This window comes from Balaenoptera musculus, chromosome 19 (assembly GCF_009873245.2).
Source record: "Balaenoptera musculus isolate JJ_BM4_2016_0621 chromosome 19, mBalMus1.pri.v3, whole genome shotgun sequence".
NCBI classification, from domain to species: Eukaryota; Metazoa; Chordata; class Mammalia; order Artiodactyla; family Balaenopteridae; genus Balaenoptera; species Balaenoptera musculus.
In genome coordinates, this window is record NC_045803.1 from 32,253,214 (window position 1) to 32,278,592 (window position 25,379).

A 25,379-nucleotide genomic window follows, 5' to 3' on the forward strand; every position below is an offset into this window, starting at 1 on the left:
AAACAGTGGACTACCAAATAGGCATTTAGGAATGGGTTAATTCATCTAGTGATAAATCAATTGGAAAAGTACCTCCTTTGTAAGGTGGCTTCTGTCCAGCGTTTTAATGACCTCCACATACTTATTCGGGCTTGGAGTCTGAGGCAGGTTAGTTAACACTTCTCAGTAGTCTCTGCTCCGAGGTCCTTTGCAGTCAGAATATTCTGCAGCTCATCTGGTCTCCTTGGGATATTCATAGATTGGGGAAGACTGAGGCTGAGCTGGTTTATGGTTTATTCTAGCATAAAGATATATCCTCTGAATGTATTTCTTTGGCTATAGTGGCATGGAAAAATGTGGCTCCATGATGTGGGTTTTTTAAGTAATTGAAGGGGGTTTTCTCAGCCCCGTGTAGTGAACTTCAGATGTCTCCCTCAGGAATAGGTTTTAACCGTCAGTGAAGTGGTTTGACTGTAACCACACTGGGGTCTTTGAGTTCTTTTTTTTCTTGCCCCTTCCATCCCCAGGCAGAGACTCCTATTGCTGCATATCCGCTGTGTTCCAATGCTGTATTTATTTGATCAGAAACAAAAGAGTTTGCTTCTTGCACTGGTTCAGAGAGAGGTCCCCCAGGATTGTCTTTTGTTCAGTAATTGGAGCATAAGCTGAGCCTGGTTAATTTCAAAGCTACCCCCAACACGATCCCTCTCTCCCTCCTTGTGCGGTTTTGAGCTGCTAGTTCTATCTTGTATTGGGTCTGGAACAAAAAAGCTTGAATTGTTGAGTGTTAGCTACAACTACTGTGACATCTGCTGTGGCACCAAATAGCACTGTTGGTGCAGTTAATTTTAAGTTAGGAGAAGAAACAAAACTAGAAAGCTCTTCAGCTTTACAGCTCTTGTTAACACATGCACCTCCAAATTATGCATTTGGTGCTATCACAATGAATAAAACAAAGGAAATCATGGGTTGATTTTTATGTTAGTAACATAAGTTCTTTCATTGTTATTCACTGTTCAGACACCAGTGTGTTCTTATCTTCATTCTTTTTCCCTTTAGTTTTATTTTTTTCAGGGCAGAAATGTCTGAAACATCTCAACTATGAACATTTAATTGGCAAAAGTTCTGATGTAAGGAATACAAGTTGATTATATTAGTTATTTATCTTTTAAAGCAGCAAAGTCTGTAACCTGGTTCTGCTTCTTTAAATACCAGAATGATTATTATAGATGAATAAGAACCTTAAGTAGCCAAATTCTAGATACTAAGTAGCCAAGTTAATATTTGTATAAAAATGTGTTTTGAAATTGGCAAATCATGTGTCCTTCAGGTTCCGCAGTATAGGTATTGGTTTTGCAGCCAACACATTGCATTGTACGGTTTGTGGGTTTTGTTTTTGAAGATGGAAGGGTCTTTTTCTCGATTTTTCTTTTGCAATCTGCACCATAATGACTGTCCACTACCTTACTGGCCTGACTTTAATCATCTGGTGCCTGGTTCTCAGTGTGGTTTCATCTCTGCTTTTGCACAAGCTTTCCTGTAATTGCACAGTTGTTTGCTGCATTGAATTTCTTTTAGTGACAATAAAAAACACATGTTAGTATTTTGATGTAGTCTTTAATTTTCAGGTTATATATTAAAACTCGGAGGAAAAAAAAAATCCCTTTCTGAGGAACATTTTAAAAAACCATTACGGTAGTATGGGAATATTCATTATTTACACATCATATATTTTTCCCTAAATGTTATACAGAGAAGTGACAGTTGAGCTGAGCATATGTTAATAAAAGGTCTGCATTTTCCTGTGTCACTGACAGTTTCATTGGCTGTATATTCCTGAAATGCAAATAACCTCGGTTCTGTTCAAAGCTGTAATTAATCTGAATAGTTATTTAAACAGTATCGAAATATTTTAACTACTGAGAGGCCAAACATATAAGATGGTGAATTTACTGTTCTGTTTGAAGGACAGTGCACTTGATGAGGGTACAGTGATCTGAGATGCTTGTGGATGTTGGATCCTACAAATTCCGTAGGCTAAAATGGCAGAATCTGCCTGCTGCTGTATAAAATCTTTTAACCACCATTTATTTTAGCATCATGGCATGTGCAAATTCCTGCTGCTCAGTTAAGGGACCAGCTTCACAACTGGTGTTACAATCTGTGGCCACAGCACTGCATCACAATGCAGCAAATGCATTTTCCACATTAACCAAACATGACAGCTGAAGCGATTATTAACCATGCAAGATGTCGGAAGTCATCAAAAATTCACATCAGAGTAATTGCAGTGGCTTGGGTCAAAAAAAAAAAAAGTATCATAGCATTCCTTGCCTACATGTTGTCTCTCCCCCTCTTAAATCTTAACTTGGTACAGTCCGTTAACAATAAAATACCCTTCTGTAACCTATAAACTGTTACTCCCATCAGTTTGTGCTTTCAAACTGATGGCTGACTTCTCTGAATTTGTGTGGAGCAGCACAAATGATGATGCTGCGCCCAGGGGCTGTGTGCACCCTTTTTAAGGGGTCCCTGCAATCTCATTGTCTAATTAGACTCTTTAGTGCTTCAGTCATATCAGCATTTGCAGGGTGTTCTCTTTTCCTTTTTCTTCTTTCTCTCTCTTCTCTCTCTCTTTCCTCTCTCTCCTCTCCCCTCCTTCCCCCTCTCAATTCTGGCTGTTCGAAGTGGGAAAAACTTGAGCACTGGTTCCAGCAGAGCTCATCCCACACAGAAGGTATGGAAGAGCTGCGTGACCAACAGCGTCGACCGGTCTGTAACTCCTTAAATTTGAGAGCTGCAGGTAGGATTGCCTATGTTTCGTAAAGAAATTCAGATTATTGCGCCCTAGTAAATACATTGATAGCATGTAGTTGCAGTACCTCTGAAAGACAAAGTCTCGGTTTGCTTAAAATTTTGAGATGAATTCAGAAGCATTTAACTCATTCAATAGAAAAAGTACTTGATTCTTCTGAGAATTATTCAGATTTGTGCCCTGTCATTCTACATTTTTCTTTAAAAAAAATCTGTTGGGTGGGGCAGAGAAACATTTGCTTAAAGATTTAAATAGTTGGTTATTTAGGATTTTTGCAGGCTTCATCTTTAAGTAGTAAGTAGTGTGGTCTTTCTTTAGGATTTTTTTGAAAAGATGCATACGAAGTACAGAATTCTTACAAGAGGTAAAATATTAAAATAGAATTTTTCTTTTCTAAAATCAGATCCTTCTTTGGGATTGTAGGTGAGTGTGTGTGTGTGTGCGTAGAATGCTTTACCAAGGAATTCAGTCATTTATGTTTTGTTATAGGGAAAAAGTGCTATTTGATATATCTGGAATTACCTCACAAGAAATGCTTTAGCATAAGGCTTTAAAATGTGGATTCTTAAGTATTATCAAATGTAGGTGATTTGAATTAAGATAGTTACTTTTCCTATCCTAAATTCATCCTCAAAAGAGTGTGATATGAATGCTTTAAGTATACTTCCAATTTTTGGTGCAGAGAATGTGATTTGTGTAAGTGAAATGAAAAACTTCCCAAGTCACGTAAGCATTATCTGGAGGGTGGTAAAATTATAAATGTTGCCTATACCACTTTTAATACCTTGATTAATATCAGAGATAAAATACTTTTAATTCAGCATTTAAAAGCAGCTTGATTGTTGTCTTCCCTTAAAAACAAGCCCCCCCCCCAAAAAAAAAGACAATGATGTATAGCTTTTACCCCAAGGAATGTATTTGTATCATGGGACCTGTAGGATCTGGACTTCTTTCCGAAGCATGGACTTGGAAACTGCTCACCTAGTTGAGAGATTTAGCTCCCTTCAGAGGTGTGGGACTTTCTGTACTCTTAACAATAGGAAGACTTGAGGAGCTGTCAAGTGGGGAATAGAAGAGAGCTGCTCAGGGAAGGGAGAGGAACTGTGAGAATTTCACTTGTCTCAGCGTTGGAGGTCTGGATTTACCCATGACTAAGATTCCTTTAAAACTCTGACCCAGTGCAGCATTACAGAGAATTGATTTCTGGGATGAGACAATGAGCTGTGGTTTGCATTTTGTAAAGATGGAGGAAACCTCTAACACTGACCCTGTATGGGAGATGACTCAGTTATCCATGCCTTGGTACAGTCGCAAATTATTTTCCTTTGTCTGAAGTGGGAGGATGCCAGTGCCTTCATCAGAGCTCCTTAATTTAATGTATGGAAAATGTCTCAGCCACCATTTTTAACAATTAGCTGTATCATGGTTGAGGTGAGCTGGGTTTTGAAGGCAGCTGCAGGGCCATTTCATTTACATTAGGTTCTGTGGCACGAGAGCTTTGTTACTGTAAAACTCAGAAAATGAAATTGCACACTGCATAAAAGAGTTCTGTAGGAGGGTGGAGTGCATTCCCAGAAAGAAAATGGAATCCTTTTGTCTACAGTAAGTATTTCTCATACTCATAAAGTGGTGGGAGGTTGAAAATTTGTCTTTGGTTGAATGGGAAAAATAGACTTTAAAATGAACACTGCAAATATTAAAGGTATAATACAGAGATTGTTAGATGTATTTTTTAATGTATGTGCTAGAAACCAGGTGTGATATATATTGGTGTGTATATATATATATGTATATATACTTGAAATATAGGTTTTGTGAGTGGTTTTAATACATGCTTTTAATTAAATATTCATTGGTAATTTAAGTTAATGAGAGGTATGAATTTATCAGTAGTCAAAGATGAAAATGACACTTGAGAGAAAAAAGAAATCTAAATATGGTATATTTAAGAGAGTCCAGGCTTCTTTTCACTGTCTTTTATAGTCTATTTTCCATTTATGAAGAAAATTGCTGGATTTTAGGGTTTTTATTGTTTTTGGTTTTTTTTAAGAAAATGCTTCCATGTTAATGATTTATAATAGCTGATTAAAATATATAAGAAAAATGTTTTAACAAAAGAAGATTTTATCTTAAAAGATCAGTAGATTGAGGGCTTTCACTCTCATTAATGGGTATAATTTTTAGTGCCTTCTGTTTAATTAATAGTTGTGACTTAAAAGCTACTTGTGGAAAACTCTTGTTTGTGATTGTAAGCTTAGAAATCTTGATTCTTAAAATTAATTGGATTTGACTCAGCTTATTCCTTTGTTCCTTTATGCTGTTACTAAGAGGAAACAAGTGAATTTTAACTTTGATTTGTGTGTTTATCTTTTTAAAGGCACTTAACCCTGAGGAATTTATAGTAAGTGTATTTTACAGTAAACTGTACCATGAAGAATTTGCTCAAAATGCTTTAGTAGCTGTTTCAGGAGTTGAATCTTCACAGAACTAGATACCTTTTAACTTGATATCAAATTGGTAAAGCCAGCTGTTCTTCCAAGTCTTGTTGCACTAGCTGTTGTTCATCCTGCTCACTGAATGCTGTTTTCTCTAATTAGGAGATGTCTTTGAAACTAGGGGAGAGGAGGATTTTCACATAAGTCTTTTCATTGAAATAAGAAGGCTCAGTTTTCCTAAGCCCTGTTTAGAATCCCACAAAGATTCCATAAATCTTGCATTAATCTTATGCTTGTAGCATAAGAGCCTAGATCTCCATATAATTTTGTTAATCCTGAGAAGGACATTTAATATATTAATTGTTTACTATATAATGGAATGCAAAGGGATTCTTTTCCTTTGGTTTTTACAAGGCTTGTACTTTGAAATAAGACTTTCAGGGCAGCAAATTAGAACTCCCATTTTAACTGCATCTTTGCTTGCATAAATGGTTGGATGACATAAAGGGTTATCACAGAGCCTTCCTTTGAAATTTTTAAAGTAAAACTTGGTTGAAGATTCTGGTCTTATTTTCTTTCTCTGGCTTTCTGTAAGCTGTGTACCAGGTACTCTGAAGACATAGCAGAGACCCAGTTGCCCCATATTCTTTGCCCCCATCATGGTCTACTCAAGTTTGGCTACTCGGAAGAGGCTCTCCTTTCTGGTACTTGTAGGGGATTCCTAAACCTCTTCAATCTGGAAATTTTAGCCTGGCTGGTAGTAAAGGGTCAGGGGTTGGTTCTTTTTGCTGCAAAAAATATATTCATACCAAACCTTTGAATGCTCTGGCAGTGCCATAATGTAGATAAGCAAGCCTGTTGGCCAGCCCGCTATGAGACGTTCGTGGCACTAAGATGGCAGTGAGGAAGGAGTAAAATGGCGTCACCAGGAACACTGTGATAAGAGGTGGACCGCATGGGTCATTTTCCTTCAATCAAATTTGAAGATACCTCTAGCAGCACTGCCCTGCCAATTTACAATTACTTTTTATTCTGTTAGAAGATAGAAATTTTGAGATTTTCCTGAACTAAAGACTTAATTAGCACTTATATCTAGATAGCTTCTGATTGTTGCTTTCAAGAAATTGGTGAAAAATATGGATAAAATAAAATTTTAAATAGCTATTTTCTGTTAATACTTCTGAATTTCCTTGCTTTGTGCTTTCTTCTTTTTTTAATTGTGAAAATGTACTCCTTTCAATATAGGATGAATTTTGAAAAAACAGGACAGTATGCTTCTCCTTTATGGCAAGATGAAACTAGCATTCCTATGAAAATACTTTGATTCTGATTTTTGTTCTAGCTCTCTGTGGGCTTTGGTTATTTTAAATATTAAATATATGTTGGCTGCCTTCAAAAACAAAGTTTATTGTATTTCTTGGGTGGTTTTAAGGTATGGATTATTTTAGAAGTGAACTATAGTCATGACAATGCTAATTTCTTACCTGTTCCCACCTCTCATGGAGTTGGAATTTCTGGAGCTGGCCTTAGAGTTGATGTAGTGCAGTCAGCTCATCTTACAGTCAAGTAAAGCAAGGTTTACTATCATTAAACAGCTTCTCAAGGTCGTACATCTGGAAAGCAGTCAATTTTGCCTAAATCTACGCCATCAGACTCGTAATCTGTGCTGTGCCTCTGCTTGCATTTGACTCTTTCTCTTTGTGGGCTTACTAGTTGGTGATGGATCTAATGGATTGAGCTTACAGCAAAGTCTGTCTTTGCTTTAGCAACCTACTCACAGAGATGTTCCTTCTCAGTCTTACCGAAAATGGCTTATTGAGCTGTGCTTGGAGTCCTCCTGGTCCTTTTTTGTAGATGATATGCATTTATAACCAAACAATTAAAACAAGATATATCCTGCAAGTCAAGCTTTTTAGGTTCACTGTGTTGCTCCACATGAAGGGCGAAGTGCTTGTCTTCCGGGATGGGCACAGGCATTCTGACATGTCCTCCCAGCACATCACTCCTTTATCTCTAGGTCCCACAGTGCAGGGTTGCCCCTTCTCCTCCTAGTGTGCATGAGCTGGGTGAAAGGTTTTAGCTCCCTGTAAGTTTGGGGCAATTTGTGTTTGAAAAGTGGTCTTGCCCTCTCCTTTCCTGTTGCTTGTATTTGCCATTTTAGCTAAGCAGTGTTTTATGTTTTCTGTGCCCGTGGTGACAGTGGTAGTGCATCCTGCAGTATTCCCTCAGCTCTGACAAGGCAAAGTCAAAATGCTTCCAAACTTAATTAAGAGAGTGTGAAATCCCAAGTACTGTTAGCAAAGGGGTACCATGACAGATTCCATTTAAGGCAACGGGAAGTTATAAAAGAGAAAGTCTGTTGTTTTAGTGGTCTCCGGACAAATGAATTTTTGAAAAAGAATTTCTGAATAAGAAGAAACTGCAACAAAACCAAAGCTCCGTTTTCTGTGACAGCCATGATGATCAGTGCTCCAATCCCATCAGCATAAACAGTGCTGCAGAGCGGGAGGAGCTGTGATTTTCGACTGCAGTGTAAATGACTGACACCGTGTACCAGCAGGGAATTAACATGACACGTGGTTCCCAAACATTGTCTTGACTAACGGCGTTCCTTATGCTTGCTAAGTAGAACTCAGGCTTAATCCTGAGTGCTGTGGAAACCCGCCTGGCAAAAACCACTCAGCTCCCACCTGACTGCCTCAGAGACACACCCTCTGCTGTCTGTCTTTCTCATAGCCCCCAAATCTTGCTTTTGTCTCCTGTTGCCAAAGGGAAAAGACACTAGATCTGACAAAGCAGGAAACCTGTATTTTTTAAAAATAATACGGGGTTCTTTTAATAAGTTCTTTTAGAGTGGTTTTGGGGGGCAGTGGGAGGGGACTTTGGCCATGATAGAGGCCGTGATTGATGCATTCCCATTTTATATTGCAGTGCGGTTTTAGTACTCAAAGTTCTTTGAACGTGGACTAATCCATCTCCAAGATGGAAATCAGTTTCCCAAAGACATATTAAAACATTTTTATCATCCCTTAGTGTATCCTCCTTATCTTATATTTCCATCACCTAAGAGTGGCTATGGGATTAATATTTTTTAGATCTGTTCATACCTTTGGGTAAGGAGAGGGTTCTTCAGCTGATTTTTGAAGCCACACATACTTTGGCACACTGTTTATTCCATTTGCAAAGCTAGATTGAAAAGTTTTCTCTTTAGAATCCTCCCTCTTCTTGTGTCCCCAAAGGGTGGCTCTAGCAAGTATGCTAGTTTGGGGCAGGGTGGGGCAGGGGTACGGGCTTTGGGGGCAGGGAGAGGAGATAAAATGCTCAGAGTTGCTGTCCTTGCTTTCTCCTGTGGGGCCACCTCAGCATTCTGAGAGCGGTTGGCTGGCTGCTCTCCCTCCCTCTCTTGGTTTCTAATTTTCTTGCTCCTCTGCGCCCCTCCCCAGGAGTGGAGAGAGAGGGTGGCCAGCAGAGGTCCAGCGACTGCAGCATGGCACATCCTGCTGCATCACTAGGGTGCAGGCTCTGGCTAGTTTTCTGGAAGTGGTGAGGTGTCAGTGCTGAGCAAGTCACATCCTCTCCCCAGACCTCTTGTGACCAGCAGGGGAAAGCTGCTTACACAACCCCAAAAGGTTATTGCAGGGCTCTGCTGGATCTGGGAGGAGGGGGCATTTCTGCTGAAAAGCATTTTCCCTCCCTAGTTGACTAAATGACCATCATTTTTTATTTTACTCATTTGTATTATGCCCTTACTACTTGCTCCCCTTCTCCATGGAATCTCCCAATAACTGAGCTGGACAGATGCTTTCCTTTCCTCGATGGCCAGAGATAGATAGCAGGGATGCCCTGGGCCCTCTCAAAGGGACAGAACTGGCTTTGCCGCACAAGAGACTTAAATGGCCCTCACAGGATTGCAGACCTTAACCTTGGCCTTATTCTCCAAGTGCAGCAACCAGATGTGCTAAGCAGCCCCAGCTTGATGCCTTGGTGTAGAACTAGGAAGAGGCATCTAGTAGTTATATGCCTACATTGTGTTGGCAGGGGAGGTGTGCTACACATCCTTGCACCCCTCACCAGTGCCCTACAGGAATGACATGTCCCCATTTTCAAAGGTGACCTTCTCCTTCTGGATCATAGTGAGTCCTACTTCTTATATTCTTTCTTTACCCAGTGATGAAAATCTTGGAAGTTTGGGTGTTTGTTATATGATAGTTATTTCCTCCTCCCCCTCCCTCCCCCTCCTCCTCCTTCCTTTCCCCTTTCTTTCCTCCCCCACCTCCCCTTCTCTTCCTCCTCTTCCTCCTCTTCCTCCTCCTCCATCTTCCCTCCTCCCCCATCTCCCCCTCTCCCTCTCCTAAGATGGGAAGGCTAATTCTTGAAGCTGTAGGCCTGAGGTCCTTGCTCCTTTTCCTCTCCCAACTCCCCTTCCTCTTCTCTCTCCCTCTCCACTTCCCCCCACCCCCTTCTTTTTGTTCTTTTGTGGGATGGAGAGGATAATAGGGAGGGATCCGCAAAGGCTATTAGATGGACTTACATGAGTGGCTCTCTCGAAGGCTTGTGGCTTTTCCAGAAGGCACAGGGGAGATGGAATTTTGTCACAGTTGTGTTGGCATGGCTGCAAGAGATCAGGCAAGCCAGTACACTTGAGTCAGAATGCTGCCGGTAAGGCCCTAGGTGGGCCCAGGAGGAAGCACTGCTCAGAGCTCTGTATTCTTGGGTTTAGAATCTCTCTGCACACGTTGAGTTCTCTTTAGCCTGTGAGAATTTGTAGACCATCTTGTAAACCAATTTGGATTATATGGGAGCAAGTGATTTGCTTTGCCTTAATGGGCCCAAATCCATCATGTAATTGTGTGACCCTTTGTTTAGGCCAGTAGCAGAAACCATGTATGAAATGGGACCCTGCAGCCTAACAGTGACAGATGGCCTGGTGTTCACACAGCACCAAGGTCTGCCACCTGTGACTCCAGAGCTGCCTGTAGGCCGATGGGTCTGCTGAACTGGCAAATGGTGGGACAAACTCCTCAGCCACTCTTGCAGGGTCTGCTGCCACCTGCTGAATGAGGGTGGCTAGGCTTTTGCATAAATGCACAGTGAGAAATCATACAACAGCATTAAAAATGTATTACAAAAAAAAAAAAAAGTATTACAATTGACAATGTCAAATCTGCCAGCTTAGCACTGCTTTCTGCAGGGGTATTTTTTGAAGATAGATATAGATATATAGATATAGATATAGATATCATTAAATTTTAAAGAGATATATATCTTTTAAATTTAATGCAGTCTGAAAAAATATTTAATGCAATCTATGAACAAACAATTTAAAATATTAAAATTTTGGTAGAAAACAAGCAGTGGAACTTATTCTGAATATCTGAGTTGGAGAATAAAGCTTGTATTTGCTATTTAGTCTGTATTTCTTACAAAGGGAGAGTCAGTCTCTCTTGGGCCTTTTAAGCTGACATTTTATATACTCTTGTTTTAATGCATTAAATATTGATCTAACAAAATAACCACGCATGCTATAAAACCATATGAATGTTCCCCAAATTTTGAAAATGCCCCAAATTTTAAATTTCTCTGTTCATCTTTTGGGCTTTCAGTAAAGAATATCTCTTTGCACCTGAAAAATTCCTTGAGGGTTCTCTGTAGGCACCACAAAGGGAGCTAATGAAAAGCATGTCCACACCATCTGATAAGCCCAGCAGCTCGAGTGCTGGCAGGATTTCTGTTGTGCTCATCTGAAAACAGTATCTTGCTTTGTCCTTCCTCACTTTCTCCTTTAGTAGCAGTTTTACCTTTGTAAAAATTTTACCCGAGAGAAGACTTCAGAAGAGGTCATTCGTTCAGAAATTGGGAAGAAGGTTTGGGAGAGGTTAAGGGAGTGGTATTTTATTCAGAATGAGCTCGAGCAAAATAATGGGTACAGCTCATATTCCTGTCTTGACAGAAAGTGGACACTTCTCCATTTCACTATCTAAAGTTCTAAGAAATACTTGTAGTGCTTATTGGAATTCTTGTTTCATCTTGGAACAGACCCTCTTGATTATTCTGTTTTTTAAGTTTACTTTTTGCCCTGCTTATTTTTCTTTCCTTTTTCATTGCCCTCCTAGCTCCTGCTTGTGTCTTGGCAATGTTTTTTCCAACCACAGTGACCATTAACTACGGTCACTGCTTACTTGTGTTAATGTTACTTGGATTTGGAATGTTGGTTATTGACTTCCTATAAATTTGTATATATTTTATGTATTAAATGAGAGAAGAGACAAGATTTTTTATAGCACTCACCATGTGTTTTTGTCTCGTCAGATACCTTCTGATAGAAAGTCAGGCCTGCTATGGCTGCCTCACTTTACATTTTGACAGGGTTGATCGCCAGTTGGTCTGTTGAAGGGGAAGAGACCTAGAATGGTCTTTTGTGTTTTGAGGGCCATGTAAAATATGGCTTTTGTTTTGTGGGGCCAACTTAGACTATTTTATCTTTTTTGTTTTATTTTTTAATGGTTAGGAAATCTGTGTGTGCTTCAATTCAAACCGTTTACATAACTGTTCAATAAATCACTTATTTGTTGTTGGTGGAAAGCAAAGAACTGTGAAAGAATCAATACAGGCTCTTTTTTGCCATCGTACTTTCCTAGCTAAAGTGGATACTAAAATTTTTCTCACAGAGACCCTTCTTTCTTACAGCTTTCACTTTTGGAAAGCAAATAAGTGAAGAGAATTTGGCCATTTGACAAAAACAAACATCCTTTGCCCACTCACTTTTTCTACAGTCATTTATATTCTGAAACCCAGAGTCTTCGTGGTGATTAAAATAAGGCAGTTTTTCATACTTGTCTTTCTCAACCCGAGCCATTTAAAAGCCAGTTTGGCTGCCAGGTCCCTGAGATGTGACTACAGTTTTGATAGGAGACTTGGCTTACCTTGCAGTTACATTCTGGGTTGTTCTCAGACAGCATACATTGCAAGGCAGCCCACTTGCTCTGTTAAAGATGGAACATGTGGCTGGAGATATTGCTTGTGCAGGTGTACAGTGTTTATTGTTCCACAGCAATAAATAATAATAATATTTTGGAACACTATAGAGTTGGCAGGCTAGAACAGTGATTTCTCCAGCTTTTTTGTCTGTGATCCATAGTAAGAAATACATTTAACACCATGACCCACTTCATACATACAAATAAGTATATATAATTGAAAGAAAGTTTCACAAAACAGTACTTACCCATACCACATATCTCTATTACATTTTATTTCATTTAAAAAATGCTGGTTGATTTCATAACCCAATTATGGGTTCTGGCGCATGTTTTGAAAAACACCATTCTAAAGAAATGCCCCAAACTTGTTTCATTCCTCACCTAACTATGTGAAGTAGGGGAGGAAAGGAATAAATATGCAAGCGTAAAATAGCTGTCTAGCTCATCTTGACTTGCATGGTAGAGTGGAAAAAGGTAGAAAAGGGATCAGAAAATTTGGATTCTAAGTCTGAACTTGGCTACTTACGAACCAGGTGATCTTAATATGAAACCACAGTGTTTTAGAGTTGATAGAAGCTCTGGAAACCATCTCACACAGCCCTTTCAACTTTTAAACTTATATTAAGAACATACTTTAAAGGATCATCCAGTTAAGTACTATTGAGAGACAGTTTAGCATTGGGTTAAAAGTAAACCAGTGAACCAAATATGTGTAACACACTTAGCACAAAGTAATCACCATATCCATATAAGTGTTAGCTCTTACTAGTACTGATATAAGAATTAGTATTCTCTGAGCCTTCAACTTCATCATCTATAAAGGGGAACTAATAACTGATGAAGAAAACAAATTTAAGGATATTTTGCTCCCCTCCTGGACTCCCATCCCTTTAGAGATAAAAGGAAATTTATCTTTATTTTCTAAATTTAGAAGTTTACTATTCCCTAAGTATTTCAGAAACAGTTGGTCTTTTTTTTTTCTTCAGTTGGTCTTTTGAGAGTTAGAGCTGTGTTTGAATTCTGCCTCTGCCTCTTCCTGGTCGGAAACCCTTGTCATGTTAGTTGAATGCTGAAATCTGTTTCTTACCTGTAAAATGGGATTGGCGGGGGAGGGAGGAGAATGGAGTGATCATGTCTACTCTTTCATATTGTTAAAAGATTAGCAATAATGTCTTTGAATTGCTTGGAGCAATGTCTGGCCCTTAATTGCTTCTTGAATGGGAGCTATTATATGTTACAGAAAGCTTGAAACCAAAACCCATTCAAGGAGTCAGTTAAAAGAGGGTCTGTTTCCATGACTCTGGCAGAGAGGAGCAGTATACAGATGGTAAGTCAGGAGTAGTTATCTTACTTAGCAGGCCTGCAGATGTTTATGGAATGTTCTTTATTGAGTGGGCCAGCAGTAGAAGGGCTGGGTGGGAGACTGTGTTGGCAAAAAGAGGGGGTATTAGTAGAAGGGCTGGGTGGGAGCACTTGTTGGCAAAAAGAGGAGATATTAATGATGAGGGTCTCTGAGGGTCTGTTAGATGGCTGGCATCTCCAAGTAGGAAGTGAGCTGTTGGGCCTTCGCTTTGAACAGGAGTCTTCAGTGTGACAGGGAGCCCCACCCAATGAGTGAGGGCACCTCCTAGTACACTGTTCACACCCCAGCTCACCTCTATAGAAAACCCATTTTCTGATAAACTTATAAAAATATATCTCTGAGATGAGGAGCCTGAGAGGTGCCTCACAGGAGGAGCTGGAAGGAAAGGAAACACACACATGAAAAGGGAAGTAGAAGAGATCCGTGGGAAACTTGGGCTGAGGCAGGTATTTTCTTGCCCAACTTATTAGTTCTTTAATTTGTTATTCTTCCTTAAGGTATATATTCTTTACAAGAAACTCACTGCCACTAGATGGCACACGGATCCCAGCACTATTCTGACAATATTATTTAAGATTCTTTTCAAAAGATAGGTCACTAATACGTTGTTTTTAAAAATAAAATATGATAGGAGGGGACTCTTTTACATAGGTTACATAAGGAATAAATGATGAAAGAAGGAATAAAGGATGAAAAATTAAAATTCAAAATCTGTATATTTTGTGGGCTTGGTTTGTGCTATAGAGAAAGCCCAGTTGTAGAGGTGCATAGTGGCTCATGGTCTTTGTTCATATGTAGATGATGTCTGTACTTTTATTCTCATGCACAAATGCTTCATTTAATTTATTAAGTGAGATTTTTGGAAGGTAGGTTTATAAAGAAGAGAGTAATCTGCCCCCAAAGCAATGCCTTTTTTTCTTCTTTTTCTTTCTTAACCACTACTTGAAATTTCATTTCTTAGAAATTTTGAAATTGTGTTTCTTACAGAATATTATGTTGCTTTTAAACAAATGTGTCTGATTATTGCTTTGCATTTGTGTTTGAATTGTGTGTATGTGTATATGGGTTATACGCAGACACGGATGCAGTTAAAAGAATGGGATGGGCTGGTTACTGGGACGAGCAGAGAAGCCCAGAGAGGGGGTGGGGCACTTGGCACACTCCCTGCCACCCCAGCCAAAAAGAAAAAAATGAGACCAGGCCTTGTCAGGAAGTGGTTATCACCACCACTCTGACCATCAGCAGCAGCCATGAAAAGGTGCAACAAAGCACAATCTATGCCCTTTGTTCAGGAACAGCTGTCGAAGATAATAGTTCTATAGCTTTGTTTATAAACTGTGACACTAAAGCCTTTAGCTTTAGCCATTGAAGACCCACTCAGAAAAAGGGAAATCATAATAAAGATTTGTTGACTTGATGTAATCATTTGCTGTGAAGGGTATGAACAAGGTCCATTAAAATCCTTCCCATCATTTTGTGTCTGGCTCCCTTGCAATGGCCAGAAACAGACACGTGATGAGAAGCTGCCCCCTTCTGAATGGATTATGTGGGGTCCTAGCTTTATGTGCTCTGGTTTACTGAGGGCATTATATTAGAAGCAAGTGGCCGATGCTTCCCTCCACCCCCGCCCCCCACCACCGAATATCAGTAGAGGTGTTGGGAGCAGCCTCTGTGTCGTGTCCTCAGAGCTGCCTGAGAGCTGCCTCAGGGACTGCCCTGGAGGAGCCGATGAGGGAACTGTTCCCCGAGCTGCTGGCCATTGTCTCTGTCCATTCCAGTGCACTGCCCAGGTTGGGATGTGACAACAGATATGGAGAATCCTGTGAAGATTAGTAATATTTTATTTAAATGTATGTCCCCACTCTTATCCAGCCCCCTACCCCTGTTTTGTTTTGTTTTGTTTTAAGAATCACAGCCTTATATCTGCAACTGTTTGAACAAAATATACTAAAATGTTACAATTGTTGAAATATAAATAAGTGATCAATAAATTAATCAATTAACCATGACAGTAAATTTTCAAGAAAACTGTCAGATGTTTTAAAATTTAGCATGTCACTTTAAAAACTTGAGGTTAATTCTACTTTGTATTATATTCCCCCAAAGAGTTCCTAAAACAAAAACATGATTCTGAAAAAACAGATGATTTGGGACATGTATAAATACACCCATAGTGTGCTTGACACGCAGGTACCTTGCATTCCATAGTGTAGGTGGATCTAATCTATAGGGTGACTCAGAATCTTTCATATTACAACCAAGAGTTTGATCTCTACTTAATAGTTAATGGATCATCTTCCTTGTTCCTGCTTGGCCCCCACATCCCAGGCTGTGGGGAAAAAGCTTCACCCCTGTGTGAAGGGCAAGGCATCGGCATGGAAGCCCACTCTGTCCGCATCTGTCCCTTGCCCTCCTCCCCAGGATCTCAGGTTGAGCAATGAGGACAGTGAATAGCAACTAGGAAGTCACCCTGGGCATCTTTCTTTAATGTCGCCAACAGATCTAGATCTAATCAGTCCTAATGCTAGAGCTACATGTATTGAGCCTTGGGCCAAGCACTTGATTACATTGTCTCATTTAATATTCATTTTACATATGAATAAACTAAGGTTTAGAGAATCTGGGTGACTTGTCTAAAATCGTCACCCATGCAAGTAGTAAATGGGGGAACCATGATGTAAAACTAGATCTGTTGTGTTATCATGAAGTTGCATTTTGCAGACATTTTTAACCCTGTGTGTATTAAGCCAGCCTTGTGGGCCAGTTCCTCTTCACCCCACCAGTATTAAATAAGCAGCAGGTGTCATCAGGCCTGAAATAGGGAGTGCATGTAGCACAACCCCAGAAGAAAAGCATAAATAAATGATTTTTCAGGTATCCCAGCCATTGACAAACAAGTGAAAAACACCCAAACAAAGGGATGGCTGATACCTTCCTCAGTGTTAGGAAGAAATTGAAGAATTAACTGAAAACAACAGAGAAATATAGACCGAGGAACAGTTACAGGCACTGTGACTGGCTACATAGCCAAAGCTGTATCTATAATATGGGCCATATTCAAGTTGAGAGAGTTTTGTGAGGGTGAAGGTAGGCAGGGTAGCAGATATCCTTACGGGTGTTTTTCTTCTTTTTCCTACAGCGTGCTTTTGATTATTTGAAGGTTAATTTTGTTAATTTTAACCTAAATTGTGTCATTTCTCTCCTCCTTCCTAGGGCTTCCTAAAGAATGAAAAGGACAATGCCCTGCTGTCTGCCATCGAAGAGTCCCGGAAGAGGGTGAGAAATGAACCCAAATGTATATGTATACTGTTGTGAGGGCAGCAGTGTATACTGGGGCGTGGAGGTTCTAGAAGCTGGATTCTGTTGTGTTCCAGGCCCAGCTCTCTTGATAGTTCACCAGAGGGAGTTCTACAGGAACTATTTTTGAGGAAAATACCATGGTCGTAACTCTACGTGTATTTAGTGACTGCATCTGAAACACTGGGCTGGTCAGTTAATTATTAAGTTAATCTTAAAATGGAAGGGCCAGACAATTCTTCAGTTTCACTGTTACAGTATAAATGGTATTTTGGTTTCTACTGAATCAGCAGTTCAGAAAAGCAATTATGATATTGATAATTTTCCTCAATTTCTTTTCCTTTTATCACACAATTTGACTTTCTACACCACCTTTTTTTTTTTTTTTAATAAATTTATTTATTTATTTATTTATTTTTGGCTGTGTTGGGTCTTCGTTTCTGTGCGAGGGCTTTCTCTAGTTGCAGCGAGCGGGGACCACTCTTCATCGCGGTGCGCGGGCCTCTCACTATCGTGGCCTCTCTTGTTGCGGAGCACAGGCTCCAGACGCACAGGCTTAGTAGTTGTGGCTCACGGGCCCAGTTGCTCCGTGGCATGTGGGATTTTCCCAGACCAGGGCTCGAACCTGTGTCCCCTGCATTGGCAGGCAGATTCTCAACCACTGCGCCACCAGGGAAACCCCTCTACACCAGCTTTTAAATTAACAATTTCTCCAAGCTCTTTGAAACAAACAAACAAAAAACATCTTGATATTCGAGAGGATAGTAAATAAGTCAGCCAGAACAGCCATTATATGTGCAGCAATATTTCGCAACAAGCATTCCCTCAAGATAGTCAAAGATCATTTACTTTACTAACGTGAGTTATCTTCATCTGTTTGACAAGGATTAAAAGATCAAAACCTTTCCAAAACATTCCATTATGGAGTAAGATTTTCAGGCCCCCGGGGTCTTTTGGGAAGGGAGGAGGAAGGTTAGCGATCATGTGGAGTTGGTTCTAAAAATGCAGCTTTTCCCAGGAAGGAGGCTGGAGGGTTCCCATTAGTCTGGAAGCAGTAGCTGTCTCTGCAAGGGAGTAGGGGTGAAGGGAATCTCTGTTTTGCTGTTTACTTATGTAAGCCTTAGATCAAGTGAAATGTATTTGTGTATTATTTATGTGGTTCAAAAAATAAGAAAGTAAAAAAAAAAAATGCTGCTTCTCAGTGTGCTTTATTAAAATATTCCATACAGGTGGAAGTGTCTAAGTAGTGCTGATATGAGTGAGATAGGGCAGCAGGGGGTCTTGCCAGCTCTAATTTATAAGAATATGTTTCAGAGACATTATTTAAATGACTGATATGTTTAATTATCAGAGTAAAATTCCCTAAAATTTAATTAATTATATTTTTGGCAATAGTACTTATTCCTAGAAATAGAGAAATTCACTTGATCCAGATTTGAAAATATTTTTTTTAAGGTTTTTTTTGGTTCACACTTGGAGTGAGTTACTCACCAACATTGATTCTCCTGCTGTAAAGGACCGATGAAATTAAATTAGGATTGTCGAATGCCACCGAGCCTTATTAATCCATTTACCCTGCGGAATGTGTTTCTGAAATTGGCAGTCTCTGAACGTTGTGCCATACTGAGACTAAATGTGCAGCCAGCCAAAACATTTAAGTGACATACCACAGTGCAAAATGTGTGCATATGTGTTTGTGAGGGAGATGTTCCGGTGTTGGGAGCTGGCCCTGGGGGGGGAAACCTTTCACCTGTCTGGACACCAGAGGCTGCTGCTGAACAAGAATCATTTTCAAACAAAAAGGTGAGCAGCTTTTTGGCATTATTGGTGGTAATTTCACGTTTGAATAACTTGCCAATATCCTGCTGAAATGCCAAGAAAACAAGCTACAAAACCACAAATGTGTCCTATCTTTTCCCATTTGGTGCATCCCAGCAAAAACAGAACAACATTATCAGAACATATGTAGAGTTTCTAAACGCCAGCAACAGCTCAATAATAAGTGGGTGTGAAGTCAAAGCAGGTTGCCCTCTTCCCTTTATGAAAATGGGGTTTGAGTGCTCCCCACCTGTTCTTAATTCAGTTGCCCAGTTCTTTCCCTGCCTTCCTTTCCTAACTATGTTCAAAGAGATATATTTCCCCACATAACTTGAAAGATTCGGATTTAATTTTTTTTTTTTTTAATATATCTGAGGTCTGCCTGTCTTGGCAATGACAATCTTTTTTTTTTTTTTTTTTTTTTTTTGGTTGCACTGGGTCTTAGTTGTGGTATACGAACTCTTAGTTGCAGCATGCCTGTGGGATCTAGTTCCCTGACCAGGGATCGAACCGGGGCCCCCTGAATTGGGAGCACAGAGTCTTAACCACTGCACCACCAGGGAAGTCCCCGGATTTAATTTATAATAGTTTCTTCACTGCTTTGTCATTTTCTGTGGTTTGTCTTTCCTTATCCCTGCTATTCCTGTCTCTCACCTTGTCTCAGATCCTCACTGTCCTCCTTTTCTCTTAGTTCTTAGCTCTTTTGAGTAGCTCTGTTGATTCTCTCTCATTAGCTCCTCTAGTTGACGTTCTTCTTTGCACCTCATCTGGTGGTTCAGATGTGGGTCTAAAGGGAATAGGCTGGAAGAGGGCAGATGGGTGGCTGATCATCCCTGATTAGCCCACAAATTGGATGTTCCATTATCTCTAATGTAATTAAGATAAGCTGGGGGTGGCATGGTGAAGGGAAGAGAATTTTAATGTTGGGCCATTTATTTTTATTTGAAGCTCCTTATCACACTAATGATGAATGGAACGACAGTGCTGTTTGTTCAGGTTGTGGAGCTGTTTCTAAATGAGTAGCCTGGCATATTTCTCAGATACATCTGAGGATTTGAGCCCAGAAAGCTGCCAGTTTTCAGAGTATTTCCTGTGTTCTTGATGCAGGAGTTCTTGGCACACAGGTGGGCAGCTTGATTAACAGGGGATGGTTAATTCCCACTGTTGTCGCCCTGACCCTTATGTGATGCTGGAAGTCTGCCCCTGCCATCCTCATCAACAGTGTCTCTGAGACAGATTGTGTTTTCTTCAATTGCCTTTAGTGCTCTGCCATTCTTTGTCAGCCAGAGGACTTACCCTTAAGAAAAATTCTTGTGACACTGTGGTGTCCTGGGCCAGTGGCAGCGCTTAGTCAGTGCCTCACTTCCTATTGCAAGTTTGGAAAGCTGTATGGTATGCCAGCCCTCCACCTCCTTATTTCAACCCGCCCTGGTCCACCTGCCCCATGGCCCTCTTATTTTCCCTTTCTGGGACAGGTTCAAGGTTAAGGAGGTGGATGCCCACTAAATGGAAGAGTTTTAGAAGAAATGTGGTTCAACATGTGCACTATTTCTGGATAGCTTCTAGGGAAACTACCTCTTCCCCGCCCCTCTACCCCACCTCTCTGTTCCAGCATACTTTTCCCTATTCAAAATGCATAGCTTTCGTGTTTAAGGTCACTAATGTAGCAAGAGAAAATGATTTTTCTCTGGGTATTTTTTTCAATCCAGGCTACTTGGAGTGGTCTGTTCTGCCTGACCTTCAGTGAGAAGAAAACCAGATGAAAGACTGTTTTTAAAGTTTTTGATAGTCATTTCTTTTTTTGTCTTCACAATACATATTAGAAAAGAGATCCATTGATAGATGGACCAAATCAAATTTGCAAGATGTGCCAACCCTCTTCCTAATCATTTTTGTGGGTGTCGGCTCTCTTTTTCACATTTTAATAAATATTGGTCCACACTCAAACATCCCATTTGTAGAAAGAGTATATGATTTTTCTGATAGTTTCCCAGAGCTCATATATATGAATATTATCAGTATAAATTATCTGCATTGCCAAAATAAAGCAGGCATTACTAATACTCATTCCCTTGGTGCTGCCTAATTAGATGCCAATCTGATTGTAAATGAAATGGCTTTTTGAGAAGTGGGCTTAAGCTGTTGGGAAACCTGGTCTGCCAATTGAAGAATAATAGGCTAAGAATGGTTATGATTCAGTATGTCTCTTTAAGTTGCTTTAATCTCCTCCTCAGAGGGGTTTTGGTTTTGCTTTTGTTTTTTGGTGTTTTTTTTCTTTTCTTGTTTTTTGTTTTGTGTGTGTGTGTGTGTGTTTTCTCCCTTCCTCCCTTCTTCCCTTCCTCTTTCCTTTTTTTTTTTTTAAACCACTCTCCTAGATTTTTTTTTCTTTTTTAGTTTTAGTTTATTTATTTATTTTTGGCTGCATTGGGTCTTCGTTGCTGCGTGTGGGCTTTCTCTAGTTGTGGTGAGTGGGGTTACTCTTAGTTGCGGTGCACGGGCTTCTCACTGCAGTGGCTTCTCTTGTTGTGGAGCACGGGCTCTAGGCACATGGGCTTCAGTAGTTGTGGCATGCAGGCTCAGTAGTTGTGGCTCGCGGGCTCTAGAGTGCAGGCTCAGTAGTTGTGGTGCACAGGCTTAGTTGCTCCTAGGCATGGGAGATCGTCCCGGATCAGCACTTGAACCCATATCCCCTGCATTGGCAGGCAGATTCCTAACCACTGTGCCACCAGAGAAGCCCCCCTTCCTCTTTTCTTTGTTTTCCTTCTTTCTCTTTTTTCTTTTCCTTGTGAGTGCCTTTGTTTTGGCAAGCTGCAGTGTCACCAGCAGATAGAAGTGAGGTTTGCCAGACATTTCAGTAGTGACTTTGAGAAGACTGATAGGAAACCTAATTGCAAAAGGCTCTGTTTTTTCTTTTACTGATTTGCTTCCTCCTATGAAAATATTACTGTTTCTTAAAAAAATAGACACTGGGAGAATCCTACTTTTTGTCTTATCTTAGAGGCTCGTTAAATCTTAAGATACCATTGACTTTATAATCCATCATTATTTTATGTACTACAAAGAAAAAGTACTTCAATTTAAGCTTTTGACATGCTATGAATTGTAATATGTAGCCTAATTTCAGAGGTTTTAAGATGATATTTATCTTAATAAGCACATGAAAAGATGTTCAACATCACTACTCATTAGAGAAATGCAAATCAAAACCATAAGTTATTACCTCACACCCATTAGCATGGCTACAATCAAAAAAACCCAGAAAATAGTGAGTATTGGAGAGGATGTAGAGAAATTGGAACCTTTGTGCACTGTTGATGAGAATGAAAAATGGTACAGCTTCTTTGGAAACATTATGCAATCGCTCAAAAAATTAAACATAGGATGACCATCTGATCCAGCAATTCCATTTCTGGGTATGTATCCCAAAGAATTGAAAGCAGGAATTTGAAGAGATATTTGTACACCCATGTTCACAGTAGCACGATTCACAATTACCAAAAATTGGAAGCAACTCAAGTGTCCATGGATAGATGAATGGATAAACAAAATGTGGTGTGTACATACCGTGGAGTATTATTCAGCCTTAAAAAGGAACGAGACTGCATATGCTATAACATGGATGAATCTTGAGGACATTTTGCTAAGTGAAATAAGCCAGACATAAGAAGACAAATACTGTATGATTGCACTTCCATGAGGTACCTAGAAGTGGTCAAAATCATAGAGACAGAAGTAGAATGGTGGTTACCTGTGACTGGGGGAAGGTGGGAATGAAGTTATTGGTTAATGGGTGCAGAATTTCATTTTTGCATGATGAAAAGAGTTCTGGAGATGTATGGTGGTGACGTTTGCACAGCCGTGTGAATGAACTTAATACCACTGAACTGTACACTTAAAAAGGGTTAACATGGTAAGTTTTATTGTTAAGTGAATTTTGTCACAATTAAAAAAACATTTAACGTGTTAGACTTGATGAAATAGGGCATGTTGCAAACAGTTGTCAGTAAATTCTTAAAGGATAATTTAAACTAGATTGCTTTTGCTCCACTCATGGAAAGATGGCAGATCTGGAGGGCTTTGAATTTCTGATGCGCTTCAAGGGAAACCGTGTTCTTTGTCTTCTCATTTGGGTCGTCTCTCTCTGCTCCTCTCCAACAGACCTTTGGCATGGCTGAGGAGTACCATCGAGAGTCAATGCTGGTTGAGTGGGAGCAAGTGAAACAGCGGATTCTCCACACCCTGCTGGCATCGGGAGAAGATGCCCTTGACTTTACTCAAGAAAGCGAGGTAGGTTGAGTCCAGAAGGTAAACCACGATGAAAACTCAGAGGTCAGAGAATGCTTGTCTGCTTGACTACTGACAGTCCTGGCATGGTTGATCACTGTCTCCCCCTTGAAGCCCTCTCTTCATTGCCTTCCAGACGCCCACATTTGCCTGGATTTCCTCCAACGTGTCTGGCTGCTTCTGCTCAGCCTCTTTTGCTGAATTTTCCTCAAATTCCTTGACCCCTAGGTGTTTGTGTGTCCCAGGGCTGAGTCCTTGACCTGTTCTTGTTTCTTCCTCAGTCACTGCCCCGTTGATCTCATCTGGGCTTGTGGTATTAAATACCATCTATGTACTTGAAGACTTAAATTTACATCACAGCTCCAAACACCCCCAGACTCATTTTTCTAGTGGCCTTCTTGGCTGTACTCAGATATCTCAGAGCCATCAAGCGAAACATGTTTAGAATTGAGTCATGGTAGCAACTGCCCTTAACTCCCTCCTGGCATCAACCTTCTTTTCTCACAGAGTTTATCATCTTTATAAAGGGCAGTTGCAGTTTTTCACTTGCTCAGATCAAACACCTTAAATTCATTTTTGTCCTCCCCTTCTCTCACCTAGACTCTCTCACATGTTGGCAAATCCACTTAACCCTACTCTCAGAATATACCCAGAATCCAACCACTTTTTACCACCTCTGCTGTTAGCACTCTGGACCAAGTCACCATCATCTCTTGTTCACATTATTGGACTAACCTCCTAACTGGTTAGTTCTGTTATCTATTGCTATGTAACCAATCACTCCAAACCGTAGTGGCTGGAAACAATCATTTAGCTTAGCTGCGTTTACCAGAAATAGTTCAGGGTCTCTTGAGGCTGCGGTCAAGATGTTGGCTGAGGCAACACTCATTGCAGGGCTAAACTCGGGGAGGATCCACTCCCAGGCTCACTCACGTGCCTCTCGGCAAGCCTCAGGTCCTCTCTGGCTCTTGGCTAGGGACGTCAGTTCCTTGTCATGTGGGTCTCTCTTGTGTTGCTCACAGCATGGTAGTTTGCTTCCCCTGGAGCAAGAGAGTGAGGGATCCAAGGAAGAGCTAAAGGGCCCCCAAGACAGAAACCACGGTCTTTCCGTGACTTAATCTTGAAAGTAATATCCTGTCGCTTTACTTTGATCAAGGTAAGTCACTAAATTCAGCCTATGCTCAAGGAGAGAGGATTAAACGAGGGCTCGGATCCCAGGAAGTGGGGATTGTTGGGAGCCATCTTAGAGGTTGTCAACCCCACTGGTCTCCCTGCTTTTGCCCTTGTACAGTCTTTTCAACACAACAGCCAGAGTGACGCTATTAAGACACAGGCTAGGGCTTCCCTGGTGGCGCAGTGGCTGAGAGTCTGCCTGCCAATGCAGGGGACACGGGTTCAAGCCCTGGTCTGGGAAGATCCCACATGCCGCGGAGCAACTGGGCCCGTGAGCCACAATTACTGAGCCTGCGCGTCTGGAGCCTGTGCTCCGCAACAAGAGAGGCCGCGATGGTGAGAGGCCCGCGCACCGCGATGAAGAGTGGTCCCCACTTGCCGCAACTAGAGAAGACTCAACACAGTCATAAATAAATAAATAAATAAAACTAGAGAAGACTCAACACAGTCATAAATAAATAAATAAATAAAAGAACGTGAATTTCTTTAAAAAAAAAAAAAAAAGACACAGGCTAGATCGTGTCACTCCTCTGTTCGGGATCCTCCAGTGACACCCATCTCGTTTGGAGTGAAAGCCAGAGTCTTTACCATGACCTCTAAGTCCCTACCTGACCTGGTCTTGTTGCCTCTCCCAGCTCAAGTTATTCTGCTCTCCCTGTTGCTCTTGTTGCGCCAGCCAGACAAGCTCATTGCAGGTTCCTGGAACGAACCGGGTAGGCTTGCTCCTGCCTCAGGTCCTCTGGGCTTCCTGTTGCTTGTGCCTAGAAGGCTCTTCCCCCAAGTAACTGCATGGCTGTCTCCCTCACTTTCTTCAAATATTACCCAGTGCCATCGCAGTGAGGCCTTCCAGGGACTTGATATCTGAAATCCAAACCAACCTTTCCCCATTCAGCACTTTCTATATCCCCTTTTCTTGCTATATTTTTCTTTTTAGCACTTCTTCACTTTAAACCATTGTATAGGTATATGTCTTTATATTGCTTACTATCTGTTTCTCACAGTAGAATGTAAGCTCCATGAAGGTAAGGATTTTTGTTTGTTATGTTTACTCATATCTCCAGTGTCTAGAAGAGTCCCTGGAACATATTAGATGCTCTAGAAATATTTGTTGAATAAATCATTTGGCCTTAGCTAACTTTGTGCTAACCGGAGTATTAGGGATATGTTGAAACAGTGTGATTTTAGAGTGGGTATGTTTAATAGGGTTTATTTTAATTGCCAGTGTTCACTGATTG

General features: G+C 40.6%; 1 protein-coding gene across 2 annotated transcripts in view; it reads left to right on the forward strand.

Moving 5' to 3' along the window:
• NUP93 (nucleoporin 93) overlaps positions 1 to 25,379 on the forward strand; it is a 104,827-nt gene that overhangs the window by 48,166 nt on the left and 31,282 nt on the right. The window contains exons 2-4 of one of the 2 annotated variants that reach the window (XM_036834420.1): positions 5,573 to 5,578; positions 16,783 to 16,848; positions 22,846 to 22,974. In XM_036834420.1, the coding sequence (XP_036690315.1) occupies positions 22,855 to 22,974 (120 nt within the window). In that variant the 5' untranslated portion in view covers positions 5,573 to 5,578; positions 16,783 to 16,848; positions 22,846 to 22,854. The remainder of the gene's footprint in view (positions 1 to 5,572; positions 5,579 to 16,782; positions 16,849 to 22,845; positions 22,975 to 25,379) is intronic. The other variant, XM_036834419.1, reaches the window with a different exon arrangement.